Source organism: Salvelinus fontinalis, chromosome 3 (assembly GCF_029448725.1).
Source record: "Salvelinus fontinalis isolate EN_2023a chromosome 3, ASM2944872v1, whole genome shotgun sequence".
NCBI lineage: Eukaryota > Metazoa > Chordata > Actinopteri > Salmoniformes > Salmonidae > Salvelinus > Salvelinus fontinalis.
Genome location: NC_074667.1, coordinates 67025671 through 67047173, shown reverse-complemented (window position 1 = coordinate 67047173; position 21503 = coordinate 67025671). Strand labels below are relative to the sequence as shown.

General features: G+C 51.5%; 2 protein-coding genes across 4 annotated transcripts in view; one reads left to right on the top strand and one right to left on the bottom strand.

The window, feature by feature from the left end:
• Window positions 1-14512, top strand: part of LOC129851360 (synapsin-2-like) — a 231378-nt gene extending 216866 nt beyond the window's left edge. Inside the window, exons 12-13 of one of the 2 annotated variants that reach the window (XM_055917849.1) lie at window positions 10715-11999; window positions 12523-14512. In XM_055917849.1, the coding sequence (XP_055773824.1) occupies window positions 10715-11999; window positions 12523-12679 (1442 nt within the window). In that variant the 3' untranslated portion in view covers window positions 12680-14512. Of the gene's footprint in view, window positions 1-10714; window positions 12000-12320; window positions 12400-12522 lie in introns of those variants that run through there. The other variant, XM_055917850.1, reaches the window with a different exon arrangement.
• Window positions 14513-19397: 4885 nt separating this feature from the next.
• Window positions 19398-21503, bottom strand: part of LOC129851359 (E3 ubiquitin-protein ligase makorin-2-like) — a 61496-nt gene continuing 59390 nt past the window's right edge. For both annotated transcript variants that reach the window (XM_055917847.1, XM_055917848.1), the window contains one exon: window positions 19398-20776. In XM_055917847.1, the coding sequence (XP_055773822.1) occupies window positions 20618-20776 (159 nt within the window). In that variant the 3' untranslated portion in view covers window positions 19398-20617. The remainder of the gene's footprint in view (window positions 20777-21503) is intronic.

Genomic DNA, 21503 nt, shown 5'->3' with positions numbered 1-21503 from the left:
GGAGTAACGCATAGTAGAGTAACGCATAGTAGAGTAACGCATAGTAGAGTAATGTAGAGTAATGCAGAGTAATGCATAGTGGAGTAATGTAGAGTGGAGTAATGTAGAGTAATGTAGAGTAATGCATAGTGGAGTAATGCATAGTAGAGTAATGCATAGTGGAGTAATGCACAGTGGAGTAATGTAGAGTGGAGTAATGCAGAGTGGAGTAATGCAGAGTGGAGTAATGCAGAGTGGAGTAATGCAGAGTGGAGTAATGCATAGTGGAGTAATGCAGATTTGAGTAATGCAGATTGGAGTAATGCAGATTGGAGTAATGCAGAGTGGAGTAATGCATAGTGGAGTAATACAGAGTGGAGTAATGCATAGTGGAGTAATGCAGAGTGGAGTAATGCATAGTGGAGTAATGCAGAGTGGAGTAATGCATAGTGGAGTAATACATGCAGTAATACATAGTACAGTAATTCATACAGTAGTACATAGTACAGAAATATATAGTGTAGTAATACATAGTGTAGTAATACATAGTACAGAAATATATAGTGTAGTAATACATAGTACAGAAATATATAGTGCAGTAATATATAGTGCAGTAATATATAGTGCAGTAATACATGTGTAGTAATATATAGTGTAGTAATACATAGTGCAGTAATACAAAGTGTAGTAATACATAGTGCAGTAATATATAGTGCAGTAATACATAGTGTAGTAATACATAGTACAGTAATACATAGTACAGAAATATATAGTGTAGTAATACATAGTGCAGTAATACATAGTGTAGTAATACATAGTACAGTAATACATAGTGCAGTAATATATAGTGCAGTAATACATAGTGCAGTAATACATAGTGTAGTAATACATAGTGCAGTAATACATAGTGTAGTAATACATAGTGCAGTAATATATAGTGCAGTAATACATAGTACAGTAATACATAGTACAGTAATACATAGTACAGAAATATATAGTGTAGTAATACATAGTGCAGTAATACATAGTGTAGTAATACATAGTACAGTAATACATAGTGCAGTAATATATAGTGCAGTAATACATAGTGTAGTAATACATAGTACAGTAATACATAGTACAGAAATATATAGTGTAGTAATACATAGTGCAGTAATACATAGTGCAGTAATACATAGTGCAGTAATACATAGTGCAGTAATATATAGTGTAGTAATACATAGTGTAGTAATACGTAGTGCAGTTATATATATAGTGCAGTAATACATACAGTAATATATAGTGCAGTAATACATAGTGTAGTAATACATAGTGCAGTAATACATAGTGCAGTAATACATAGTGCAGTAATACATAGTGCAGTAATACGTAGTACAGTAATACGTAGTGCAGTAATACATAGTGCAGTAATACATAGTGCAGTAATACATAGTGCAGTAATATATAGTGTAGTAATACATAGTGTAGTAATACGTAGTGCAGTAATATATATAGTGCAGTAATACATACAGTAATATATAGTGCAGTAATACATAGTGTAGTAATACATAGTGCAGTAATACATAGTGCAGTAATACATAGTGCAGTAATATATAGTGCAGTAATACGTAGTACAGTAATACGTAGTGCAGTAATACATAGTGTAGTAATACATAGTACAGTAATACATAGTTCAGTAATACATAGTTCAGTAATACATAGTGCAGTAATGCATAGTGCAGTAATACATAGTGCAGTAATACATAGTGTAGTAATACATAGTGTAGTAATACATAGTGCAGTAATACATAGTGTAGTAATACGTAGTGTAGTAATACGTAGTGCAGTAATACATAGTGTAGTAATACATAGTACAGTAATACATAGTGCAGTAATTCATAGTGCAGTAATACGTAGTGCAGTAATATATAGTGTAGTAATACATAGTGTAGTAATATATAGTGTAGTAATACATAGTGCGGTAATATATAGTGTAGTAATACATAGTGCGGTAATATATAGTGTAGTAATATATAGTGCAGTAATACATAGTGTAGTAATATATAGTGTAGTAATATATAGTGCAGTAATACATAGTGTAGTAATATATAGTGTAGTAAAACATAGTGCAGTAATATATAGTGCAGTAATACATAGTGCGGTAATATATAGTGTAGTAATATATAGTGCAGTAATACATAGTGTAGTAATATATAGTGTAGTAATATATAGTGCAGTAATACATAGTGTAGTAATATATAGTGTAGTAAAACATAGTGCAGTAATATATAGTGCAGTAATACATAGTGCGGTAATATATAGTGTAGTAATACATAGTGTAGTAATATATAGTGTAGTAAAACATAGTGCAGTAATATATAGTGTAGTAAAACATAGTGCAGTAATATATAGTGTAGTAATACATAGTGCAGTAACACATGTGTAGTAATATATAGTGTAGTAATAATTATGTCTAAGTCTTATTTGAGTCACAAGCAACCATTGGGATGTTTATGACATACATTGATGAACATAGACTATTGATCCCATAGGACAGGCTGATGTTGATCTGGTTGAGCATGTTTCCACCATGGTGATCTGGTCAATCCTCCTGTTATGTTGATCTGGTCAATCCTCCTGTGATGTTGATCCACACCACAACCTGCAGGCTCCCCCAGCTGGAGACACCACAACCTGCAGGCTCCCCCTGCTGGAGACACCACAACCTGCAGGCTCCCCCTGCTGGCCACACCACAACTTGCAGGCTGCCCCTGCTGGAGACACCACAACCTGCAGGCTCCCCCTGCTGGAGACACCACAACCTGCAGGCTGCCCCTGCTGGAGACACCACAACCTGCAGGCTCCCCCTGCTGGCCACACCACAAACTGCAGGCTCCCCCTGCTGGCCACACCACAAACTGCAGGCTCCCCCTGCTGGCCACACCACAAACTGCAGGCTCCCCCTGCTGGCCACACCACAAACTGAAGGCTGCCCCTGCTGGAGACGCCACAACCTGCAGGCTCCCCCTGCTGGAGACACCACAACCTGCAGGCTGCCCCTGCTGGAGACACCACAACCTGCAGGCTCCCCCTGCTGGCCACACCACAAACTGCAGGCTCCCCCTGCTGGCCACACCACAAACTGCAGGCTCCCCCTGCTGGCCACACCACAAACTGAAGGCTGCCCCTGCTGGCCACATCACAACCTGCAGGCTGCCCCTGCTGGCCACACCACAAACTGCAGGCTCCCCCTGCTGGCCACACCACAAACTGCAGGCTCCCCCTGCTGGCCACACCACAAACTGCAGGCTGCCCCTGCTGGCCACACCACAACCTGCAGGCTCCCCCTGCTGGCCACACCACAAACTGCAGGCTGCCCCTGCTGGCCACACCACAAACTGCAGGCTGCCCCTGCTGGCCACACCACAAACTGCAGGCTGCCCCTGCTGGCCACACCACAAACTGCAGGCTGCCCCTGCTGGCCACACCACAAACTGCAGGCTCCCCCTGCTGGCCACACCACAAACTGCAGGCTGCCCCTACTGGCCACACCACAATCTGCAGGCTCCCCTGCTGGCCACACCACAAACTGCAGGCTGCCCCTGCTGGCCACACCACAAACTGCAGGCTCCCCCTGCTGGCCACACCACAAACTGCAGGCTGCCCCTGCTGGCCACACCACAACCTGCAGGCTCCCCTGCTGGCCACACCACAAACTGCAGGCTGCCCCTGCTGGCCACACCACAAACTGCAGGCTGCCCCTGCTGGCCACACCACAACCTGCAGGCTCCCCCTGCTGGCCACACCACAAACTGCAGGCTGCCCCTGCTGGCCACACCACAACCTGTAGGCTGCCCCTGCTGGCCACACCACAACCTGTAGGCTGCCCCTGATGGAGACACCACAACCTGCAGGCTGCCCCTGCTGGAGACACTACAACCTGCAGGCTCCCCCTGCTGGAGACACCACAACCTGCAGGTTCCCCTGCTGGCCACACCACAAACTGCAGGTTCCCCTGCTGGCCACACCACAAACTGCAGGTTCCCCTGCTGGCCACACCACAAACTGCAGGTTCCCCTGCTGGCCACACCACAAACTGCAGGTTCCCCTGCTGGCCACACCACAAACTGCAGGTTCCCCTGCTGGCCACACCACAAACTGCAGGCTGCCCCTGCGGGAGACACCACAACCTGCAGGTCCCCCCTGCTGGCCACACCACAAACTGCAGGTTCCCCCTGCTGGCCACACCACAACCAGCAGGCTGCCCCTGCTGGCCACACCACAAACTGCAGGTTCCCCTGCTGGCCACACCACAAACTGCAGGTTCCCCTGCTGGCCACACCACAAACTGCAGGCTCCCCCTGCTGGCCACACCACAAACTGCAGGTTCCCCCTGCTGGCCACACCACAAACTGCATGCTCCCCTGCTGGCCACACCACAAACTGCAGGCTCCCCTGCTGGCCACGCCACAAACTGCAGGCTGCCCCTGCTGGCCACACCACAAACTGCAGGTTCCCCTGCTTGCCACACCACAAACTGCAGGCTGCCCCTGCTGGCCACAACACAACCTGCAGGCTCCCTCTGCTGGCCACACCACAACCTGCAGGCTCCCCCTGCTGGCCACACCACAACCTGCACGCTCCCTCTGCTGGCCACACCACAACCTGCAGGCTCCCCCTGCTGGCCAAACCACAACCTGCAGACTCCCCCTGCTGGAGACACCACAACCTGCAGGCTCCCCCTGCTGGCCACACCACAACCTGCAGGCTCCCCCTGCTGGAGACAACACAACCTGCAGGCTCCCCCTGCTGGAGACACCACAACCTGCAGGCTGCCCCTGCTGGAGACACCACAACCTGCAGGCTCCCCCTGCTGGCCACACCACAACCTGCAGGTTCCCCCTGCTTGAGACACCACAACCTGCAGGCTGCCCCTGCTGGCCACACCACAAACTGCAGGCTGCCCCTGCTGGCCACACCACAAACTGCAGGCTGCCCCTGCTGGCAACACCACAAACTGCAGGCTGCCCCTGCTGGCAACACCACAAACTGCAGGCTGCCCCTGCTGGCCACACCACAACCTGCAGGCTGCCCCTGCTGGCCACACCACAAACTGCAGGCTGCCCCTGCTGGCCACACTACAAACTGCAGGCTGCCCCTGCTGGCCACACCACAACCTGCAGGCTGCCCCTGCTGGCCACACCACAAACTGCAGGTTCCCCTGCTGGAGACACCACATCCTGCAGGCTCCCCCTGCTGGAGACACCACAACCTGCAGGCTCCCCCTGCTGGAGACACCACAACCTGCAGGCTCCCCCTGCTGGCCACACCACAAACTGCAGGTTCCCCTGCTGGAGACACCACAACCTGCAGGTCCCCCCTGCTGGAGACACCACAAACTGCAGGCTGCCCCTGCTGGCCACACCACAACCTGCAGGCTCCCCCTGCTGGCCACACCACAAACTGCAGGCTCCACTGCTGGCCACACCACAACCTGCAGGCTGCCCCTGCTGGCCACACCACAACCTGCAGGCTGCCCCTGCTGGCCACACCACAACCTGCAGGCTCCCCCTGCTGGCCACACCACAACCTGCAGGCTGCCCCTGCTGGCCACACCACAACCTGCAGGCTGCCCCTGCTGGCCACACCACAACCTGCAGGCTCCCCCTGCTGGCCACACCACAACCTGCAGGCTCCCCCTGCTGGAGACACCACAACCTGCAGGCTCCCCCTGCTGGAGACACCACAACCTGCAGGCTCCCCCTGCTGGCCACACCACAACCTGCAGGCTCCCCCTGCTGGAGACACCACAAACTGCAGGCTGCCCCTGCTGGAGACACCACAGCCAGCATTTTCCCCTGCTGGCCACACCACAACCTGCAGGCTGCCCCTGCTGGCCACACCACAACCTGCAGGCTGCCCCTGCTGGAGACACCACAACCTGCAGGCTCCCCCTGCTGGAGACACCACAAACTGCAGGCTGCCCCTGCTGGAGACACCACAACTTGCAGGCTGCCCCTGCTGGAGACACCACAACCTGCAGGCTCCCCCTGCTTGAGACACCACAACCTGCAGGCTCCCCCTGCTGGCCACACCACAACCTGCAGGTTCCCCCTGCTTGAGACACCACAACCTGCAGGCTCCCCTGCTGGCCACACCACAACCTGCAGGCTCCCCCTGCTGGAGACACCACAACCTGCAGGCTGACCCTGCTGGAGACACCACAACCTGCAGGCTGCCCCTGCTGGCCACACCACAAACTGCAGGTTCCCCTGCTGGAGACACCACATCCTGCAGGCTCCCCCTGCTGGAGACACCACAACCTGCAGGCTCCCCCTGCTGGAGACACCACAACCTGCAGGCTCCCCCTGCTGGCCACACCACAAACTGCAGGTTCCCCTGCTGGAGACACCACATCCTGCAGGCTCCCCCTGCTGGAGACACCACAACCTGCAGGCTCCCCCTGCTGGAGACACCACAACCTGCAGGCTCCCCCTGCTGGCCACACCACAAACTGCAGGTTCCCCTGCTGGAGACACCACAACCTGCAGGTCCCCCCTGCTGGAGACACCACAAACTGCAGGCTGCCCCTGCTGGCCACACCACAACCTGCAGGCTCCCCCTGCTGGCCACACCACAAACTGCAGGCTCCACTGCTGGCCACACCACAACCTGCAGGCTGCCCCTGCTGGCCACACCACAACCTGCAGGCTGCCCCTGCTGGCCACACCACAACCTGCAGGCTCCCCCTGCTGGCCACACCACAACCTGCAGGCTGCCCCTGCTGGCCACACCACAACCTGCAGGCTGCCCCTGCTGGCCACACCACAACCTGCAGGCTCCCCCTGCTGGCCACACCACAACCTGCAGGCTCCCCCTGCTGGAGACACCACAACCTGCAGGCTCCCCCTGCTGGCCACACCACAACCTGCAGGCTCCCCCTGCTGGAGACACCACAACCTGCAGGCTCCCCCTGCTGGAGACACCACAACCTGCAGGCTCCCCCTGCTGGCCATACCACAACCTGCAGGCTCCCCCTGCTGGAGACACCACAAACTGCAGGCTGCCCCTGCTGGAGACACCACAGCCTGCATTTTCCCCTGCTGGCCACACCACAACCTGCAGGCTGCCCCTGCTGGCCACACCACAACCTGCAGGCTGCCCCTGCTGGAGACACCACAACCTGCAGGCTCCCCCTGCTGGAGACACCACAAACTCCAGGCTGCCCCTGCTGGAGACACCACAACCTGCAGGCTCCCCCTGCTTGAGACACCACAACCTGCAGGCTCCCCCTGCTGGCCACACCACAACCTGCAGGTTCCCCCTGCTTGAGACACCACAACCTGCAGGCTCCCCTGCTGGCCACACCACAACCTGCAGGCTCCCCCTGCTGGAGACACCACAACCTGCAGGCTGACCCTGCTGGAGACACCACAACCTGCAGGCTGACCCTGCTGGAGACACCACAACCTGCAGGCTCCCCCTGCTGGAGACAACACAACCTGCAGGCTGCCCCTGCTGGCCACACCACAACCTGCAGGCTGCCCCTGCTGGAGACACCACAACCTGCAGGCTCCCCCTGCTGGCCACACCACAACCTGCAGGTTCCCCCTGCTGGAGACACCACAACCTGCAGGCTCCCCCTGCTGGCCACACCACAACCTGTAGGCTCCCCCTGCTGGCCACACCACAACCTGCAGGCTCCCCCTGCTGGAGACACCACAACCTGCAGGCTCCCCCTGCTGGAGACACCACAACCTGCAGGCTCCCCCTGCTGGCCACACCACAACCTGCAGGTTCCCCCTGCTGGAGACACCACAACCTGCAGGCTCCCCCTGCTGGAGACACCACAACCTGCAGGCTGCCCCTGCTGGAGACACCACAACCTGCAGGCTCCCCCTGCTGGCCACACCACAACCTGCAGGCTGCCCCTGCTGGAGACACCACAACCTGCAGGCTGCCCCTGCTGGCCACACCACAACCTGCAGGCTCCCCCTGCTGGCCACACCACAAACTGCAGGCTCCACTGCTGGCCACACCACAACCTGCAGGCTGCCCCTGCTGGCCACACCACAACCTGCAGGCTGCCCCTGCTGGCCACACCACAACCTGCAGGCTCCCCCTGCTGGCCACACCACAACCTGCAGGCTGCCCCTGCTGGCCACACCACAACCTGCAGGCTGCCCCTGCTGGCCACACCACAACCTGCAGGCTCCCCCTGCTGGCCACACCACAACCTGCAGGCTCCCCCTGCTGGAGACACCACAACCTGCAGGCTCCCCTACTGGCCACACCACAACCTGCAGGCTCCCCCTGCTGGAGACACCACAACCTGCAGGCTCCCCCTGCTGGAGACACCACAACCTGCAGGCTCCCCCTGCTGGCCACACCACAACCTGCAGGCTCCCCCTGCTGGAGACACCACAAACTGCAGGCTGCCCCTGCTGGAGACACCACAGCCTGCATTTTCCCCTGCTGGCCACACCACAACCTGCAGGCTGCCCCTGCTGGCCACACCACAACCTGCAGGCTGCCCCTGCTGGAGACACCACAACCTGCAGGCTCCCCCTGCTGGAGACACCACAAACTGCAGGCTGCCCCTGCTGGAGACACCACAACTTGCAGGCTGCCCCTGCTGGAGACACCACAACCTGCAGGCTCCCCCTGCTTGAGACACCACAACCTGCAGGCTCCCCCTGCTGGCCACACCACAACCTGCAGGTTCCCCCTGCTTGAGACACCACAACCTGCAGGCTCCCCTGCTGGCCACACCACAACCTGCAGGCTCCCCCTGCTGGAGACACCACAACCTGCAGGCTGACCCTGCTGGAGACACCACAACCTGCAGGCTGCCCCTGCTGGCCACACCACAAACTGCAGGTTCCCCTGCTGGAGACACCACATCCTGCAGGCTCCCCCTGCTGGAGACACCACAACCTGCAGGCTCCCCCTGCTGGAGACACCACAACCTGCAGGCTCCCCCTGCTGGCCACACCACAAACTGCAGGTTCCCCTGCTGGAGACACCACATCCTGCAGGCTCCCCCTGCTGGAGACACCACAACCTGCAGGCTCCCCCTGCTGGAGACACCACAACCTGCAGGCTCCCCCTGCTGGCCACACCACAAACTGCAGGTTCCCCTGCTGGAGACACCACAACCTGCAGGTCCCCCCTGCTGGAGACACCACAAACTGCAGGCTGCCCCTGCTGGCCACACCACAACCTGCAGGCTCCCCCTGCTGGCCACACCACAAACTGCAGGCTCCACTGCTGGCCACACCACAACCTGCAGGCTGCCCCTGCTGGCCACACCACAACCTGCAGGCTGCCCCTGCTGGCCACACCACAACCTGCAGGCTCCCCCTGCTGGCCACACCACAACCTGCAGGCTGCCCCTGCTGGCCACACCACAACCTGCAGGCTGCCCCTGCTGGCCACACCACAACCTGCAGGCTCCCCCTGCTGGCCACACCACAACCTGCAGGCTCCCCCTGCTGGAGACACCACAACCTGCAGGCTCCCCCTGCTGGCCACACCACAACCTGCAGGCTCCCCCTGCTGGAGACACCACAACCTGCAGGCTCCCCCTGCTGGAGACACCACAACCTGCAGGCTCCCCCTGCTGGCCATACCACAACCTGCAGGCTCCCCCTGCTGGAGACACCACAAACTGCAGGCTGCCCCTGCTGGAGACACCACAGCCTGCATTTTCCCCTGCTGGCCACACCACAACCTGCAGGCTGCCCCTGCTGGCCACACCACAACCTGCAGGCTGCCCCTGCTGGAGACACCACAACCTGCAGGCTCCCCCTGCTGGAGACACCACAAACTCCAGGCTGCCCCTGCTGGAGACACCACAACCTGCAGGCTCCCCCTGCTTGAGACACCACAACCTGCAGGCTCCCCCTGCTGGCCACACCACAACCTGCAGGTTCCCCCTGCTTGAGACACCACAACCTGCAGGCTCCCCTGCTGGCCACACCACAACCTGCAGGCTCCCCCTGCTGGAGACACCACAACCTGCAGGCTGACCCTGCTGGAGACACCACAACCTGCAGGCTGACCCTGCTGGAGACACCACAACCTGCAGGCTCCCCCTGCTGGAGACAACACAACCTGCAGGCTGCCCCTGCTGGCCACACCACAACCTGCAGGCTGCCCCTGCTGGAGACACCACAACCTGCAGGCTCCCCCTGCTGGCCACACCACAACCTGCAGGTTCCCCCTGCTGGAGACACCACAACCTGCAGGCTCCCCCTGCTGGCCACACCACAACCTGTAGGCTCCCCCTGCTGGCCACACCACAACCTGCAGGCTCCCCCTGCTGGAGACACCACAACCTGCAGGCTCCCCCTGCTGGAGACACCACAACCTGCAGGCTCCCCCTGCTGGCCACACCACAACCTGCAGGTTCCCCCTGCTGGAGACACCACAACCTGCAGGCTCCCCCTGCTGGAGACACCACAACCTGCAGGCTGCCCCTGCTGGAGACACCACAACCTGCAGGCTCCCCCTGCTGGCCACACCACAACCTGCAGGCTGCCCCTGCTGGAGACACCACAACCTGCAGGCTGCCCCTGCTGGCCACACCACAACCTGCAGGCTCCCCCTGCCTGTCTGTCACCATTCACTTGATTTAGAAAGATTTTAAACAAAAGCTATTTGGTTTTTGTCAGGGTTTTTCTTTATTTTGTGTTTTGTATTTTATTTTCCAGTATGTATTATAACATGATATTGTTCTGTGTCCTACCTGTAGGAGGTGCAGTGCAAGCCCAGCACACTCAACCACAGAGTGTGGAGCCTCCAGCAGAGTTAGCCCCCAAGGTGTCCCCTCCGCCAAAGCCAGCCCCCCCTCCGGTTTTAAGAGTGGCCACCATCCCCATTCAAAAGCAAGCCTCCACTCCAGTGGCAAAACCATACTCTGCTCCAGTCTCTACCCCAGTGCAAAAGAAATCCTCTTCCCCTCCACCAAAGCCACCCCCTCCTGCGGTGGTAAAGACGACCTCTGCTCAAGTACCAAAGCCTATCCCTTCCCCGGTGCAAAAGCCTGCTCCAGCTCCAGCCCTTGCCACAGCCCATGTCTCAGCCCCAGTCCTATCCCCAATCCTGGCCCCTGTCTCAGTCCCTGCCCCCCTCTCACCCCCAGCCCCAGCTGCTGCCCCTGTCTCAGCCCCTGCCCCCCTCTCACCCCCAGCCCCAGCTGCTGCCCCTGTCTCAGCTCCAACCTCCAGCCTAGCACCTGCCTTACTCCCAGCCCTATCCCCGACCCCTGCTCCTGTCTCACCCCCAGTTCCACCCCCTGCCCCCACTACACAGCAGCCCCAGCCCCAGCCTCAGGTGTCTCCATCAGCAGCCCCTCCCCCAGGGAAGCCAGCAGAGCTGCCCCCACTGCCTCCCAGGCCCAAGCCTATACCTCCTGTACGCCGCAACTCCAAGCCCCTGATCCAGCCCAAACCCCAGACCCCCCTTCCCCCCCTTGGCTTGAAGCCCAGTCCTGATGCTGTGTCTTCATCCAGAGCACCAGGGCAGTCCCTGTCCCCAAAGAGGTCTCCTGGGAGGGTGCAGTCCCCTTTCTTGCCCCAGTCTCCAGCTAAAGCTCAGCCACCAACGGTCCTTTCCCCAGACTTTCACCCAGACCCCACCCCTATTATGATGCCCATGTCCTCCACTGGCACTGCCACGGCCCCAGAGCCTGCTCCAGAGCCTACTCCATTCTCAGTTTCAGCCTCATTCCCATCCCCAGCCTCATCCCCAGCTCCAGTCTCATCCCCAGCGCCAGGCTCAGCCCCAGTCTCAGCCTCATCCCCACTACTAGTCTCAGCCCCCGCCCCAGCCTCATCCCCAGCCCCAGCCTCATCCCCACTACCAGTCTCAGCCCCCGCCCCAGCCTCATCCCCAGCCCCAGACTCAGCCTCATCCCCAGCCCCAGTCTCAGCCCCCGCCCCAGGCTCATCCCCAGCCCCAGTCTCAGCCCCAGCCCCAGCTGAAGCTCAGCCTCCGGTTGAAGAACAGCCTGCACCCAAGGGCCATCCACTGCTGAAGTAAGAGCTTTAGCTACATTAAACAAAAAGGATGACATGGTGATAATGTTATCAGAGCCATTACCCTGATGTACTGTGTGTTTGTTCTAGTCCCAGTCCCTGACCAGATTAGCTTTAGGGTTAGGGTTCAAGGTCAGGTTTAATGTAATGTTTCTGTCTCAGCAGTAAATCCCAGTCCCTAACCAGATTAGCTTTAGGGTTAGATTTAAGGTCAGGTTTAATGTGATGTTTCTGTCTCTGCAGTAAATCCCAGTCCCTAACCAGGTTAGCTTCAGGGTTAGATTTAAGGTCAGGTTTAATGTGATGTCTCTGTCTCAGCAGTAAGTCCCAGTCCCTGACCAGATTAGGGTTTAAGGTCAGGTTTAATGTGATGTCTCTGCAGTAAATCCCAGTCCCTAACCAGGTTAGCTTTAGGGTTTAAGGTCAGGTTTAATGTGATGTCTCTGTCTCAGCAGTAAGTCCCAGTCCCTGACCAGATTAGGGGTTAAGGGTAGAGTTAACGTGATGTCTCTGTGTGTTTCAGTAAGTCCCAGTCCCTGACCAATGCCTTCAGCGCATTGGGAGATGCATCGTTCTTCCGCTCCAGCTCGACCAGCTCCTCGGCGGGCGGAGAGGACGAAGCCAAGGCCGAGACCATCCGGAACATCCGAAAGTCCTTCGCCAGCCTCTTCTCTGATTAGTCCTCTCCCACATGCGCTAGGATTGGCAGATGACTTCATTGACATAAACGTGACCCAGTCTGAGATTAACTGTGTGTAACTGTATAACTCCCAAGTCCCGCCTCCATCCCCTGCCTCTGTGTCTCTGAGGACTCAATTGGCCAGTTGAGTGTGATGATGTCAAAGTGCCGGCTACCTGTAACTACCTGTAGCTAGCTACCTGCGTGAAGCTTGGCCCTCGGTCAGTGTGTGAGGAGGAGGAGATATATATGACGTTCTAATGCATGAAGATGACGGCTCCATCAGTAGGTGTTGTGGAGCAGAATGGATGTTTGTGTTGATGTTACCCTCTGGATGTTGTAGCCTCAATGTGATGTTTTATTTCAGATTAGTGACTGTGATTGGTGACCCCTGACTCCTGTATCACCATATGTACTTCCTGTGTAGTACAGATATCTGTGATTGGTGACCCCTGACTCCTGTATCACCATATGTACTTCCTGTGTAGTACAGATATCTGTGATTGGTGACCCCTGACTCCTGTATCACCATATGTACTTCCTGTGTAGTACAGATATCTGCAGTACGTTCTTCTTCATTAACAGTTGTTTAATAATAATACCTCGCTGTGGCTGTGGACTCATACATACAAGCAGACCTTTCCTTTAATCAGTCAGACCTCTCCTTTAAGGTGTCAGACCTCTATTTAATCAGTCAGACCTCTATTTAATCAGTCAGACCTCTCCCTTAATCAGTCAGACCCCTCCTTTAATCAGTCAGACCTCTCCTTTAAGGTGTCAGACCTCTATTTAATCAGTCAGACCTCTATTTAATCAGTCAGACCTCTATTTAATCAGTCAGATCCCTCCTTTAATCAGTCAGACCTCTATTTAATCAGTCAGACCTCTATTTAATCAGTCAGACCCCTCCTTTAATCAGTCAGACCCCTCCTTTAATCAGTCAGACCCCTCCTTTAATCAGTCAGACCCCTCCTTTAATCAGTCAGACCCCTCCTTTAATCAGTCAGACCCCTCCTTTAATCAGTCAGACCCCTCCTTTAATCAGTCAAACATCTCCTTTAAGATTCCAGACTGCTCCTTTAATCAGTCAGACCTCTCCTTTAATCAGTCAGACCTCTCCTTTAATCAGTCAGAACTTAATTTAAGGTATCCGACCACTCCTTTAATCAGTCAGACCTCTCCTTTAATCAGTCAGACCTCTCCTTTAATCAGTCAGACCCCTCCTTTAACTCAGTCAAACCTCTCCTTTAAGATTCCAGACTGCTCCTTTAATCAGTCAGACCTCTCCTTTAATCAGTCAGACCTCTCCTTTAATCAGTCAGAACTTAATTTAAGGTATCCGACCACTCCTTTAATCAGTCAGACCTCTCCTTTAATCAGTCAGACCTCTCCTTTAATCAGTCAGACCTCTCCTTTAATCAGTCAGACCTCTCCTTTAAGGTGTCAGACCTCTCCTTTAATCAGTCAGAACTTAATTTAAGGTATCCGACCACTCGTTAAGTTGTCAAGGCAACACCAGAACCGGACAGTTTCAATAACGTTTCAGATCAACTGTCCTGTAAACACCTTGGTGTCCAGCAGTTCTACCAACCTGTCAGCTTATTTCAACTTAAAGCCATCTAACATCTTGTTTAATGCTTTGTAAATGTTGTATTGTACCGTTACTGTATGTGAGTCATCCAGGAGTTTATTTTGTAATAATGAATCATTGATAATGTATTGTAGGTCCGTATGCAGTACTGCCTTGCATGATCAATATGACCCAGTGACCCTTGGTACCATAGTAATGTTACCTGTACATAAATGTCAATAAATAAAGATGTGCTAAATCGTTCCACTAATGTGTCTGTATTACGGACTCCTCCATTTACAATGACTAACTTCTTCTGTTAGAAATGGATAAATGCAGCTGTTCTTTCTGTCCAGCAGGTGGTGGAAGGGACCATTAATGTGATATATTGTGGTAGATATCTCTATGACTGAACTAAACTACTGAAAGAGCTGCTTCCTGTGCTTGGCCCTCCTATGTTGAACATAATAAACAGCTCTCTATCCACCGGATGTGTACCAAACTCACTAAAAGTGGCAGTAATAAAGCCTCTCTTGAAAAAGCCAAACCTTGACCCGGAAAATATAAAAAACTAATCGGTCCATATCGAATCTTCCATTCCTCTCAAACAAATGAAAAAGCTGTTGTGCAGCAACTCACTGCCTTCCTGAAGACAAACAATGTATATGAAATGCTTCAGTCTGGTTTTAGACCCCATCATAGTGTAACAGTATAACTTTAAACCCTCGCCCCGAGACGGGCGCAAACCAGGGACCCTCTGCACACATCAACAACGGTCACCCACGAAGCGTCGTTACCCATCGCTCCACAAAAGCCGCGGCCCTTGCAGAGGAAGGTGCAACACTAATTCTAGGTTTCAGAGCAAGTGACGTAACTGATTGAAACGCTAGTAGTGCGTACCCGCTAACTAGCTAGCCATTTCACATCCGTTACAATAGCACTGAGACTGCACTCGTGAAGGTGGTAAATTACCTTTTATGGCGTCAGACAGAGGCTCTGCATCTATCCTCGTGCTCCTAGACCTTAGTGCTGCCTTTGATACCATCAATCACCACATTCTTTTGGAGAGATTGGAAACCCAAATTGGTCTACACGGACAGGTTCTGGCCTGGTTTAGATCTTATCTGTCGGAAAGATATCAGTTTGTCTCTGTGAATGGTTTGTCCTCAAAGTCGTCTCAAATAAAACTGTGAAGGACCTCAGCGTTACTCTGGACCCTGATCTCTCTTTTGACGAACATATCAAGACAGCTTTTTTCCATCTACGTAACATTGCAAAAATCAGACATTTTCTGTCCAAAAATGATGCAGAAAAATGTATCCATGCTTTTGCTACTTCTAGGTTAGACTACTGCAATGCTCTACTTTCTGGCTACCCGGATAAAGCACTAAATAAACTTCAGTTAGTGCTAAATACGGCTGCTAGAATCCTGACTAGAACCAAGAAATTTGATCATATTACTCCAGTGCTAGCTTCCCTACACTGGCTTCCTGTTAAGGCAAGGGCTGATTTCAAGGTTTTACTGCTAACCTACAAAGCATTACATGGGCTTGCTCCTACCTATCTTTCCGATTTGGTCGGTCACAAGTCGCAGGCCTCCTAATTGTCCCTAGAATTTCTAAGCAAACAGCTGGAGGCAGGGCTTTCTCCTATAGATCTCCATTTTTATGGAATGGTCTGCCTACCCATGTGAGAGACGCAGACTCGGTCTCAACCTTTAAGTCTTTATTGAAGACTCATCTCTTCAGTAGGTCCAATGATTGAGTGTAGTCTGGCCCAGGAGTGTGAAGGTGAACGGAAAGGCTCTGGAGCAACGAACCACCCTTGCTGTCTCTGCCTGGCCGGTTCCCCTCTCTCCACTGGGATTCTCTGCCTCTAACCCTGTTACAGGGGCTGAGTCACTGGCTTACTGGTGCTCTTCCATGCTGCCCGTAGGAGGGGTGCCAGGTTGGCGTACAGGAAGATCGTGCCGTGGGGGAGATCTTCCTGGGTTATACTAAGCCTTGTCTCAGGGTAGTAAGTTGGTGGTTTGCGGATATCTCTCTAGTGTTGTGGGGTCTGTGCTTTTACCTGAGCCCTGGGGCCATGCCTCAGGACTGCCTGGCAGTCTCTGACCTGTTCACTGGACGTGCTACCTTGTCCTGGACCTGCTGTTTCCGACTCTCTCTACCTTACCTGCTGTCTCGAACTCTGAATGCTCGGCTATGAAAAGCCAACTGACATTTACTCTTGAGTTGCTGACCTGTTGCACCCTCTACAACCTTTGTAATTATTATTATTTGACCTTGCTGGTCATCTATGAATGTTTGAACATCTTGGCCATGTACTGTTATAATTTCCACGCAGCACAGACAGAAGAGGACTGGCCACCCCTCAGAGCCTGTTTCCTCTCTAGGTTTCGTTCTAGGGAGTTTCTCCAAGCCACCGTGCTTCTACATCTGCATTGCTTGCTGGGGTTTTAGGCTGGGTTTCTGTATGGCACTTTGTGACATCGACTGATGTAAAAAGGGCTTTATAAATAAATGTGATTGATTGATTGGACACATGATGCACCTGAGCTCAATTGCAAGCCTCATGGCAAAGGGTCTGAATACTTATGTAAATAAATACATATTTCTAAAAACCTGTTTTCGCTTTGTCATATTGGGTATTGTGTGTAGATTAAATTAAAAAAAATCCTCATTAATCCATTTAGAATAAGGCTGTAACACAACTAAATGTAGAAAAGGTCAAGGGGACTGAATACTTTCAGAATGCACTGTAAATGTATGTTGGTATTACTGACGGTGGCTCGCAATAATGTCTCATTTTTAACATGACACAAATTGTAAAATAAAACTGAGAAAAGCCCAGGTATATAATTAAAACATTCTGAAGTGTATACATCAACTTGGCAGAGTCAGCTCTACAGAAGACTATAGCCTGGGTTCAGCTCTACAGAAGACTCTAGCTTGGGTTCAGCTCTACAGAAGACTATAGCCTGGGTTCAGCCCTACAGAAGACTATAGCCTGGGTTCAGCCCTACAGACTATAGCCTGGGTTCAGCCCTACAGAAGACTATAGCTTGGGTTAAGCCCTACAGAAGACTATAGCCTGGGATCAGCCCTACAGAAGACTATAGCCTGGGTTCAGACCTACAGAAGACTATAGCCTGGGTTCAGTTCTACAGAAGACTATAGCCTGGGTTCAGCCCTACAGACTATAGCCTGGGATCAGCTCTACAGAAGACTATAGCTTGGGTTCAGCCCTACAGAAGACTATAGCCTGGGATCAGCCCTACAGAAGACTATAGCCTGGGTTCAGACCTACAGAAGACTATAGCCTGGGTTCAGTTCTACAGAAGACTATAGCCTGGGTTCAGCCCTACAGAAGACTATAGCCTGGGATCAGCTCTACAGAAGACTATAGCTTGGGGTCAGCCCTACAGAAGACTATAGCCTGGGTTCAGCTCTACAGAAGACTATAGCCTGGGTTCAGTTCTACAGAAGACTGTAGCTTGGGTTCAGCCCTACAGAAGACTATAGCCTGGGATCAGCTCTACAGAAGACTATAGCTTGGGGTCAGCCCTACAGAAGACTATATCTTGGGTTCAGCCCTACAGAAGACTATATCTTGGGTTCAGCCCTACAGAAGACTATAGCTTGGGTTCAGCCCTACAGAAGACTATATCTTGGGTTCAGCCCTACAGAAGACTATATCTTGGGTTCAGCCCTACAGAAGACTATATCTTGGGTTCAGCCCTACAGAAGACTATAGCCTGGGTTCAGCTCTACAGAAGACTATAGCCTGGGTTCAGCCCTACAGAAGACTATAGCTTGGGTTCAGCCCTACAGAAGACTATAGCTTGGGTTCAGAAGACTATAGCCTGGGTTCAGCCCTACAGAAGACTATAGCTTGGGTTCAGCCCTACAGAAGACTATAGCCGGGTTTCAGCCCTACAGAAGACTATAGCTTGGGTTCAGCCCTACAGAATACAATAGCCTGGATTGAGCTCTACAGAAGACTATAGCTTGGGGTCAGCCCTACAGAAGACTATAGCCTGGGGTCAGCCCTACAGAAGACTATAGCCTGGGTTCAGCCCTACAGAAGAGTATAGCTTGGGTTCAGCTCTACAGAAGACTATAGCCTGGGTTCAGCCCTACAGAAGACTATAGCCTGGGTTCAGCCCTACAGAAGACTATAGCCTGGGTTCAGCCCTACAGAAGACTATAGCCTGGGTTCAGCCCTACAGAAGACTATATAGCCTGGGTTCAGCCCTACAGAAGACTATAGCTTGGGTTCAGCCCTACAGAAGACTATAGCCTGGGTTCAGCTCTACAGAAGACTATAGCCTGGGTTCAGCCCTACAGAATACTATAGCTTGGGTTCAGCCCTACAGAAGACTATAGCTTGGGTTCAGCCCTACAGAAGACTATAGCCTGGGTTCAGCCCTACAGAAGACTATAGCCTGGGTTCAGCTCTACAGAAGACTATAGCTTGGGTTCAGCCCTACAGAAGACTATAGCTTGGTGTCAGCCCTACAGAAGACTATAGCCTGGGTTCAGCTCTACAGAAGACTATAGCCTGGGTTCAGCCCTACAGAAGACTATAGCCTGGGTTCAGCCCTACAGAAGACTATAGCTTGGGGTTCAGCCCTATAGAAGACTATAGCTTGGGTTCAGCCCTACAGAAGACTATAGCCTGGGTTCAGCTCTACAGAAGACTATAGCTTGGGTTCAGCCCTACAGAAGACTATAGCCTGGGTTCAGCCCTACAGAAGACTATAGCCTGGGTTCAGCCCTACAGAAGACTATAGCTTGGGGTTCAGCCCTATAGAAGACTATAGCTTGGGTTCAGCCCTACAGAAGACTATAGCCTGGGTTCAGCTCTACAGAAGACTATAGCTTGGGTTCAGCATCGTCATGCTTAAGTTCAAGGTCTACACATACAGAAAAGCGCATAAAAAGGGAATTACGTTCCATTTATGCGTGCTTAACTCGGGTTGGAATCGGCGGCCAACAGAAAACACAGAAACTACTACACACCCACCCACCCACACCATTCCAGCCCCACAACCAGGGTTGTAAACCTCAGGATATATAGCAGTACTATATTGTCTGGCCTCAATCCATTAACCCCTCGGTTAAAGGGAGGTGAAAAAACACTCATATTCTTCTGCTGTCAAACATGTTCTTTATTGAATGAACGGACTGCTGCTATTGACAAACTAATTGGAAATAATCATTCAAACTGAAAAGAAATTGGATAAATAAAAGCCAACATAGTGATTCTGATTTCCCATAGAATATACATTAAACACTGTAGCATAATATTATCTAAACACTATAGTCGAGTCTCCCCAGGCAGCTTCACACAATACATTAGATAATAGAGAGGACTACTGGTAGGAGCTCATTCCTCTGCACCTCTACAGGCTGATAGATCACCCAGGGCCTGCTTTATGCTCTTACTATAGATGAACGATGTAGGATAATAAGGTCAACATCATTTTATACCATTAAAAAAGGATAAAGTCACTACACCTCATAATGTGAGCATCCATCAACACTAAATAGTTCCTATAGAAGGAACTAGTTGCAACGTAAATGTAAAAGCCTCTAAATTAACACACCATAATTTCATGGACATCGAGTATGAAACAGACTTGGGGCTCTATTCAATCCGTATCGTGGAAGTTCAGCGTTACAGCGTGATTTAAATTTAAAGCCAATGTTACTGCGTTAGCAGAGACCGCATTCACGGTGAACACTGAATAAGTCGGCTCAATCGGAAATGAAAGTAATTCCTATCACTTCAGCAATCCAGCTTGAATAGAGCCCCTGGGTGCATTGCTTTGAATTCAACGTTTTGTTTCTTTTAAAAATGTCTATATGTGACCTACCTGTAACACATGTTGTGGCCTGGCTGAGAGGCTGTCTGATCTATCATTACATAGCTCGATCTATCTATACAACCTCAAACTGATTCTATAGATCCAAAGAAAATAAAGTAAAGGCATTTCACTGTACTTGAAAACTATGACCTTAGAGTTCATTCTATAGATGTCTACCCCATTCATATAAAAAGCCTTCCAGAGATAAATTATCTAAAACATATCCGGAAAATATAGCAGCTTCTTTAACAGAACCATTACAGCTCTATGTACAGATTTACTATGTTATTTTCCACACAAATGTACCATGAGTAAAAATATCATTTAAAAAAGCCTGAAACCATCAACATGAAAGGCTTACTAGTGAGTACATTTTATTGTCCAGTGTCGTATGTATGTTTGCATTTTGATATGAGCCGTTGGTCAGAGTGCTGGGGCCTGGGTAACGGGTAGTTAGGGGCCTGGGTAACGGGTAGTTAGGGCCCCAGGTTGAGGGCTCAGGGCTGGGCAGACACTGCACTGCTCTCCTCCCCTCCTGGACCAGACATCTGCATGAAGAGTTCTCTCAGTTCGCTGACCTCGTCTTCCTGCGGCTGGGCAACACTGCGCTGCTCACGCTCCTCGATGAAGTCCCACAGACGGACAGAGTTCAGGAACTACAAGACAACACAGGAGAATTAACAGCAACTACTTACATTTTTGTACAGGTTTAGTATTAGCATCATGTTGGTGTTGTATAGAGGTCCAGTATTAGCATCACGGTAGTGTTGTATAGAGGTTCATTATTAGCATCACGGTAGTGTTGTATAGCGGTTCAGTATTAGCATCACGGTAGTGTTGTATAGAGGTTCAGTATTAGCATCATGGTAGTGTTGTATAGAGGTTCATTATTAGCATCACGGTAGTGTTGTATAGCGGTTCAGTATTAGCATCACGGTAGTGTTGTATAGAGGTTCAGTATTAGCATCACGGTAGTGTTGTATAGAGGTTCAGTATTAGCATCACGGTAGTGTTGTATAGAGGTTCAGTATTAGCATCATGGTAGTGTTGTATAGAGGTTCAGTATTAGCATCACGGTAGTGTTGTATAGCGGTCCAGTATTAGCATCACGGTAGTGTTGTATAGAGGTTCAGTATTAGCATCATGTTGGTGTTGTATAGAGGTTCAGTATTAGCATCACGGTAGTGTTGTATAGAGGTTCAGTATTAGCATCACGGTAGTGTTGTATAGAGGTTCAGTATTAGCATCACGGTAGTGTTGTATAGAGGTTCAGTATTAGCATCACGGTAGTGTTGTATAGAGGTTCAGTATTAGCATCATGTTGGTGTTGTATAGAGGTTCAGTATTAGCATCACGGTAGTGTTGTATAGAGGTTCAGTATTA